Source organism: Heptranchias perlo, chromosome 1, assembly GCF_035084215.1.
Source record: "Heptranchias perlo isolate sHepPer1 chromosome 1, sHepPer1.hap1, whole genome shotgun sequence".
Lineage (NCBI taxonomy): Eukaryota > Metazoa > Chordata > Chondrichthyes > Hexanchiformes > Hexanchidae > Heptranchias > Heptranchias perlo.
In genome coordinates, this window is record NC_090325.1 from 64,398,656 (window position 1) to 64,407,975 (window position 9,320).

Below are 9,320 nucleotides of genomic sequence, written 5' to 3' on the forward strand. Positions count from 1 at the left end.
TAAAATAATTCTATGTACTTCTGTTGCTGAAATTTACTGCTATCTTTTCTGTTAGGGCTGTCTTTATTTGAAAGTAAACCATATTAAAGTGGCACATTCCGTTAATATTTTCTCAAATTTAGTCAGTTCTCATTTATGACGTTATTTAGTTTGCATATGCTATGGGACTCTAATAAAAATGTCATAGATGCCATCAGTATATTTCATTGAAATGTTCAAGCTATATATAACATGATAGATTCCAAAATGTCAAAAAAACCTCAGTGAAACCTTAGTTTCCTCTCGCTGATGCCTTAATATTTGTTACAATACTCTGGTCAGCTTTGTGCGCTGTCATGTGACTTCCCATAAATGGAATAGATTCACAATACAAAGATTCACAAGCCTTCGCCTTCTTAGAGATGACATCAAAGTGAACAAACCACATCCCTTAGAGTTTATTATAAATTATATGAGAACTTAGGTTGTAATCACAAGAGAAGCTACAATGAAATTGTTGCAACACACTCTGTTCGTTTCTTTGATTGCATTTTCCCTAACTCCAGCCTGTAAGTAACGAAATAAGGAACTTTTATATTTAGTACGTTTATATTAAGATTTATTGTAACAATATTTAAGTGGTAATAAGTATATCTTAAGCATTTTTTATAATCCCTAGCCTACATTTTCAATGTCTAATGCATTCATATATTAATATTTATCCCTTCCTATGTTTATCACGATGTGGAGATGCTGGTGATGGACTGGGGTGGACAAATGTAAAGAGTCGCACAACACCAGGTTATAGTCCAACAGCTTTATTTGAAATCACAAGCTTTCGGAGCTTTGATCCTGCACCTGACGAAGGAGCAAAGCTCCGAAAGCTTGTGATTTCAAATAAAGCTGTTGGACTATAACCTGGTGTTGTGCAACTCCTTACATATGTTTATCACAATAGACATCTAGTTCCCTGCATTTTGATGTATTTTTATTTCTTAACTTTTTAGGGAGCACAAAAATATTTTTCAACCAAGGTAACAAATGTAAGAACATTTTGTAGAGAGAAGAAATATGTTTTGCTACCAAACTTTCTGGTAAATCTGCTTGATAATATTCAACACTAAAAATAAGTTGCGTTGCCTGCTGGTCTAGTGAGTAAAGATATCAGATTTGATTCTCAGTGGGAATAATTTTAACTTTGGACAAAGGTGTAAAACATTCAATATCGAATTAGCTGCCCATTACACACATCATCTGATTATCCTTTCCATTGAACATCATCGGGACCTGACTGCAATTTTAGTCTGAGGTCTGAGCCGGGGAGCAGTGACTGCTTTCCCACAGGGCCAAACCTGCCGGACAGTGGATCATCGGCCTGAGGAGGCCCAGGGAGATAAGTATTTTTTTAGATTTCCTTATGGGCCAGGAGGGGCAGGAGTGCTCTACCAGATCTCACAAGGAATCATTGGGCCTCACTTGCCCTGAGCGTGCCCACCTCCCTCGATTGTGATTGCTCCCCCACCTCACCACTTACCTGACTGCTGGGGACCGTTCCCATGGGTCATCAGTGAGTGAGCAACCATGAGCTGCTCTTCTGCACCTTCTCACGGCTGGTTTTATGGCTCCATAAGCAGGAACCAAGAAGCAGCTAGAGAGAGCAGTGTGTTGGAAAGTGAACTGCAAAGGGAAACATGGAGACAACAAAGACTCAGCAACTGGCTGAGTCCACCCAAAGCCACAGCCTGACCCAATTTCCCTGCCCATTCTTGATACTGAATATCATGAGTTTGTTTCTCATTCTGAACTGTAACTAACTCACGGTGACCTCTGAGCACTGGGAATAAGCACAATTGAAAATTCCTGAATGATTTACTTCAATAAAATGCTTTATTTACATTAAAAGTTATATAAAATCATAATAAATGTAAACATATGATTACTCCTATATTCACCTATGTAAAGATGAACTCAAATGTACCTATAATAATTCAGTGATCGTTTCAACTGGTGAAATAGCCTTTCAATACCTTTTATATATTTTTATTACAGATCATGGTCTGGAAATTATCGGAGGCCGTGATGTTAAACCCCATTCAAAGCCTTATATGGCATCTATCCAAGTTTTTAACAATGCAACGAAGAGCTATCAACATATTTGCGGAGGGGCTTTGATCAGACCTAACTGGGTACTGACTGCAGCACACTGTGAATTGTAAGTTATAGAATGTACAAATATAATTTTTTTTATTCGTTCAGGGGATGTGGGCGTCGCTGGCAATGCCAGCATTTATTGCCCATCTCTAAGTGCCCTTGAGAAGGTGGTGGTGAGCTGCCTTCTTCAACCGCTGCAGTCCGTGTGGTGAAGGTTCTCCCACAGTGCTGTTAGGAAGGGAGTTCCAGGATTTTGACCCAGCGACGATGAAGGAACAGCGATATATTTCCAAGTCGGAATGGTGTGTGACTTGGAGGGGAATGTGCAGGTGGTGTTGTTCCCATGTACCTGCTGCTCTTGTCCTTCTAAGTGGTAGAGGTCGCGGGTTTGGGAGGTGCTGTCGAAGAAGCTTTGTCGAGTTGCTGCAGTGCATCCTGTGGATGGTACACACTGCAGCCACTGTGTGCCGGTGGGGAAGGGAGTGAATGTTTAGGGTGGTGGATGGGGTGCCAATCAGGCGGGCTGCTTTGTCCTGGATGGTGTCGAGCTTCTTGAGTGTTGTTGGAGCTGCACTCATCCAGGCAAGTGGAGAGTATTCCATCACACTCCTGACTTGTGCCTTGTAGATGGTGGAAAGGCTTTGGGGAGTCAGGAGGTGAGTCACTCGCCTCGGAATACCCAGCCTCTGACCTGCTCTTGTAGCCACAATATTTATGTGGCTGGTCCAGTTAAGTTTCTGGTCAATGGTGACCCCCAGGATGTTGATGCTGGGGGATTCGGCGATGGTAATGCCGTTGAATGTCAAGGGGAGGTGGTTAGACTCTCTCTTGTTGGAGATGGTCATTGCCTGGCACTTATCTGGCGCGAATGTTACTTGCCACTTATCAGCCCAAGCCTGGATGTTGACCAGGTCTTGCTGCACGCGAGCACGGACTGCTTCATTATCTGAGGGGTTGCGAATGGAACTGAATTAAGTCTTACTATGATTATTAAATCACCTGGGGGTCCAGATCACAGAAGAGAAAAAGACATTTGTTAAAATTATTTGAATGTAACCCCTTTAATAAAAAGAGGGCGGATTGGGGTGCTATCTTTCAGTGGGGTGGGGGGGAGGGTCCTGGGTCTCCCCTGTAACTCCCTAGTTGGCCACTCTTCCACAGTATGTGTTCTCTGGGGCATGACGGCCATTTAGATGTGACCCGAGCAGTGCAAGAGATTACCAATGGCATGGAAATTAAGGAACATCCTCCTGACCTTGCAAACTTTGGCGAGACACTGGCATAGATCCCGGGCGAGCACATCCTAGCAGTATCAGGCACAAGAACATAAGCCACCGCCATTCCAGGGGACCCTGGATCTGCAGCCTCACTGATCAGTTGAATGGCTGGTCTAATGGCAGCTATCAGATCTGTCCAACCCTGGGTATGGACAGCATTCAGTATGCTGTTGATGAAGTGTCCTAGAAATGGGAGTGGCCATACTTGTCGTAATCTAAAAATATTAATTAATGTACTCATAACCAGCCCAGGATCAATCATTATTATGTAAGAGTACCATACATTTTAATTTTCATATTTATGACGATCATAAACATGAATTAATTAAATTCTTCAAAATGGGTTGGGTGGGTTCTGTAATTGAAATAATTTGGAATAACTTTATGTATTTATTATGTCTTCTTCACAATTTTTAATGTCATATATAGTGATTTGAATGTCAAACCAGTTCACGTGGTTCTTGGTATTGATTCACTGAAAAAAAAGTCAAACAAAGCATTAAACGTGAAGCAGAAAATCCCTCATATTTGTTTTGACGAAGACAGCAAAGACAATGACATCATGCTGCTCCAAGTATGTGATTTTGAATTAATTATTTCCATATACACTCACATTGTATTATGATGCAATAGAACGAACTATACTCCAATTTAAACTCAATTGTCAAATTACAAGATCATTTTCAATCCCTTTATTTCATTGCCACAGTACGTTGCCTCCCCCTTAAGTGCATAATATTTCATTGTATCATGTGCCTAGTTACATGAAAGTCCAAAGTCACAATTTCTTCTCTTTATTTCCCAAATGCTGATTATTTGCATAAGATGTTCCTATTCAAATTAATTCCCAATGCATATTTATATATTTAAATCAATTCCTATATACTGTTTTACATATCTCATCATAATGCTATTCTCATCTAACCATTCAAAATCCCTCTGATTTTCCATTTTTATTAATAAAGTTAACTCAAAACTGAAGCATTTTTACTCACCATTTGGTGTTGCCTTAATCGCAAGCAGTAATCGCTGTTCACTGCAGTGGCCAGAGAGCCTCCAGCCCTGAAGCTGCAGGGCAGAATCCAAAAAAAATGGTGGGGCATTTACCTTTTTAGGCCCTCCATGACCGTGTTGCTTGCTCCTCTCAGATCCTCCAATCTGAGCAGATCTGGGTGCTGCTCCTAGGGGTCACATCTTCCTAATGCATTTCCTAATAGGCACCTGTCTGGCTTTGAGACAGGAAAACGTGGTGGGAAATGCTGTGATGCCCCTCCCGCCTCATTTATATAGCTCTCACACGTTTGTGCCTGCTGTGGGAGCAAGCACTTCACCGCCTTCGAGGGATCCCAAGGAAATCCTCACGCAATGCAAATTGGATGGAGACCCTAGAGTCACGGGTCTCTGTGCCCAAAAATAAATGTCTCCCAGGCACAAAGCACAGGAAAAAAATTGGCCCACTTTAAGTTTTGTTTGTGTAATCTTGGACAGATTACACAAACCTTTCTAATCACATGGGGAAAAAAGGTTTAATAAGATTATATCCCTTCAAAGGTAAATATTTACAGCAATAAAGTTAAGTTAATCTGCCAAAGTTACATTTTAATATTTATAAAGAGTTAGGAAAAACTGAGTCAGAGATACAGAAAAAGTGTCGAATACAAGTTGTTATAATCAAAAAAGGCCAAATCATTTAAGAGTATAAACAAAAAGCAAAGAATTGCAGATGCTGGAAATCTGAAACAAAAACAGAAAATGCTGGAAACACTCAGCAGGTCAGGCAGCATCTGGGAAGGGAACAGAATTGGTGGATGTTACAAATGAACAGCTTTTAAAAATGAACAGAACAACGGAAAGGGAGAGGGAGAAACACACACACGCGTTTTTCCCTCCTCCTTCCCTTTGTTCTGTTCATTTTAAAATCTTGTTCATCTGTAACGTCCTCCAGCTCCGATGAAGGATCCACACCTGAAACATTAACTTGTCTGATCTCTCCAAAGATTCCAACTGACTTACTGAGTGTTTCCAGCACTTTTTGTTTTTACTTCATGTCATATTTAAGAATGTGTAAGATAAATAATAAATGTCAGAGATTCTTGGTATTATGGAAGAAGACATAGCAATTGCTTTTATTTATTACAGCTGGATTCTGAGGCAAAGCTCGACAAGTTTGTGAATGTCTTACCTCTGCCCAAAAATACCAAGGATATGAAAACTGGAACTGTCTGCACAGTTGCAGGATGGGGAAAGACAAAAGTAAAGTCAAATGAACTATCTGACAATCTTAAGGAAGTAAACGTAACCATCATAGACAGAAAAAAGTGCAACAGTCGGAAGTATTACAACAACAAACCTGTAATAACCAATAACATGCTCTGTGCTGGTGACAGAAAAGGTGGAAAAGATTCATGTAAAGTAAGTTGGATTGTGTGAAGAACGGTTGTAATATCTGAGCAGGAGAATCAGAATTGAGTTATTTTAGTTAGCATAGTGCTGTATAAAATGCGTTTTGTGCTTCATAACCAATCTATTCTAGAGTTATAAAAAGGGCTAATTAATTTAATCTCTGGATGTATATTGATATTGTAGGGATGTCAATGCATTGTGAATAATCGAAATATAAATGTCCGATAATGTTACCTTTATGGGTTCCTATTGAGCGTGGAAAATGCTCAATTCCCAGGTTGAAAGGAGAGGGAAAAGGGATGGAGACCTAGAACACCAGGAATTGGGGTTTCAACAATAGCTTGCAAATATAGAAATGAAGATAAATGTCTCAAGGCGCTTCATAGAAGCGTTATCAGACAAAAATGGATGCTGAGCCAAAAAATGAGTTATTCGGAAGGGGTGACTAAAACTTTAGCAGAAGACATGGGTTTTAAGGAGGGTATTAAAGGAGGAAAGACAGGTGGAAATGGAGAGAGATTTAGGGAGGGAATTCCACAGCACAGGGCCTAGATAGCTGAAGGCACAGGCACCAATGGTGGGGCAAAAGGAGGGGGGATGTCCAAGGTTAATGTCAGAGGAACACAGTCTCTAGCGGGGAGGGTTGTAGGGGTGGAAGTAGTTACAGAGATAGGGAGGAGCGAGGCCTTGAAGGGATGAGAATTTCAAATTTCAGGGCTCTTCTGCCTCTTTAAATGCTCAGGCGTCTCTTCAGGCGCTGCAGCAGAGGTCCCACTGCAGTACCTCTGGATTGTACGTCTGGTCACTGGTGGGCTCCATCTTGGTAGTGGGACCCCTGCCAGGAGCTCACCACGCATGGGTGATGAAGCCCAACCCAGGAAACCAGATTGTAGCAGTGTCCGTGAGGCGAATAGAAGTCCTACCCTGCTGGAACACTAACAGTGCTTCCTGCCTCAATTTCATATGATGAACCTCAGTTGTGTGCTCATTTTGAAGGACGACCAAAGAAACTGTCACTAGCCTTTGTTCCAGGTCACCCCTCAGATTGGAGAGTACACGGGTAGGCAGCAAGGGCAAGGTGTCCTAAAAAAGTGACCTTTTCTTCCCACAGAGACCCTTTAGATCCTTGGGCTAGAGTCTTCTGGCTGCTGATTTTGGACAGCAACGAGAAGGCTCTGAAGCTGATGGTCATTACCAGTCCTGCAGGCTGACACTTCCTGCCCCAAATTGTGAACACAGGCTCCTTATGCCAGGGAACAGACCTCTTCTGGAAGTATTTTGGAGCCATGCTAATGACCTGAATCTGTAAGGCCAGGTACGGTGGTTGCACTGCACTGACTGGTACCCTGGCACAGAAAGGAGAGGAATATCATGGCCGATATGTTCTGTAATAGTCTAGGTAAATTTGAGCATAGATTTTCTGTTTGGACGTTGCAGGTGAGGACTGGTCGACCATTAGTAAGCATTTCTTTCTGGGATCAGCCTAATTAACATAATGTACACAAGCTCCTAGCATTGAATACACTTGTGATTGGGAGATCACTTTTTGGTGGGTGGAAAATCTGGTGCTTCTGCTGCAGTTTTTAAAGGCCCGCAGTATCTTAACAGGGCAGCATCATGGATTTCCCACTTTGAATGCAGTAAGGCTCGCCCCCCGTGGTTCACACTATCTGCAAGGAGTTGGCCTGAGAATGTCCTAGTTTTAGGATAGAGCTGTTGAAATTATTCTAGGAAGTGATGCAGAGGAGAGGGCCTCTTTGGGATGGAGCAAAAGACCCAAAGGTGAGCTACTCAAGGAGAAAGGCAGCAGGTGCCAATCACTGTGAATGCCAACAGCAGCATACAGTGCACCTGGAAGCAATATTGGAAAAATTATAATGAACTTACCAGATCAACCAAGGTAGGAGAGCCCATCATTATTTTCTATTAATGCAGTGTTCAAACCTTGTATGTTGCATGAAACAGAGCCAATCAGAAAAATGTACTACCATAGTGATCCAGTTTATGGTGGCAATAGCAGATATGGTAGTGGGAGAGTATCAAGAAGATAAACAATGTTTGCAAGTGTCTCTAATGCTGTAATACCTTCTCGGGATTCTGATGACTGTAACAATCAATGAGGTTTCTGCTTGTGGCTTACACATTATCCAACTCCCCTGCCCTAAATGTGTTAGAGCTTGCAAGATTACTCCCATTCATTGGTTATTCTCTGTACCATTTCCAAGAAATATCAAGTTATAAATGCTTAATAACTCTTATGCATTAAAACAGTTAGGAAATGTATCAAAATACGATGCTAATGCTTGTCCTATAGCTTTAGAATAACCTATTTTTGTTGTTATTTCAGGGGGACTCAGGTGGACCGCTGATATGTAACAATGTGCTCAGCGGAATTGTATCTCATGGGACACTCTGTGGACTTGCCAAAAAGCCTGGCATTTATACAAGGCTCACAGAGAAGTATGTTCAGTGGATTCAGAAAATAACAACTTCAACCTTCCAACAAAATGTTTAGATTATATTGAGTTTTAAGTATTATGTTGCTATGTCTGGGCAGCAAAACAAATGGCTTTACATTTAAATTCACATTTATTGAGTTTTTTTTAATAGTTAATATGCTATAATTGGAAAATCAGAATAAAAACTTGTACGTATGCCTTGCCAGAAGCTCGGACAAGTCATATAATAGAATTTAAAATGAAGTAGTTTGCATGTGCATATAACAAAAGTACAGTATTGTGAATTATCACAGCTGTGTTGTTCAATTGGCCAAGTGCTTGTAGGTGCTTTGTTTAAATGGCAACATTTTTTTTGCATATCTTCAAACGTAAAAATTAAAGTCTTTTGTACCGCAATAAATAAATGCTCGTATCTTGAGTTTTATTGATTTGAAGTATCAACTTGACTGAGTTAATAGCACTCTCATCTCTGAATCAGAAGATTGTGGGTTCAAACCCAGCTCCAGGTTTTGAGACTGTAATCTGACAGGCAGAAAAAGTCCAGCTGGTCCATCAAGCCTGCCCCACACACACGATGGCTGGAGCATCATGACAAGACACTTACCAACCCCAACCCCCTCACAGCCATGTAATCTCCTAGAGAAGCAAAAAAAACAGAGAAAAATATGGGGCCAATAAGGGAACAAATACTCTGGAAAATTCCTCTCCAACCCCCCTCAGGAGATCAAAACTAGTCCACAAGATCACATGGACCAAGTGTCATCTATCAAGACACTTTCCTTCTACATGATGTTGTCTCTGCCCCCACAAGAACTGGACCAGCTACCTCTTGAATGCATATAGGGAGTCAGCACCCACCACACCAGCCGGCAATGTATTCCAGAGGCCCACTACTCTCTGGGAAAAGAAGAACCGCCTAACATTCAGTCTATTCCTACACTAATATAGTTTAAAGTCATGTCCCCTGTTCCTCCCCAATCTGTTAAACTGGACTAATCTATCAATCGGCAGGCGATGCAGCCCTTTAGTAAATAGACAAAGGTCGTTTGCT

General features: G+C 41.4%; 1 protein-coding gene across 1 annotated transcript; it reads left to right on the forward strand.

Annotated features, from left to right (window-relative positions):
* Window positions 1-438: 438 nt before the first annotated feature.
* On the forward strand, window positions 439-8,673 carry LOC137322801 (granzyme K-like). Its single transcript, XM_067985876.1, has 5 exons — window positions 439-548; window positions 2,029-2,191; window positions 3,837-3,981; window positions 5,547-5,819; window positions 8,158-8,673. Exons 1-5 carry the CDS (start codon window positions 488-490, stop codon window positions 8,323-8,325), a joined length of 810 nt encoding a protein of 269 aa, XP_067841977.1. The 5' UTR covers window positions 439-487; the 3' UTR covers window positions 8,326-8,673.
* Window positions 8,674-9,320: the final 647 nt, after the last annotated feature.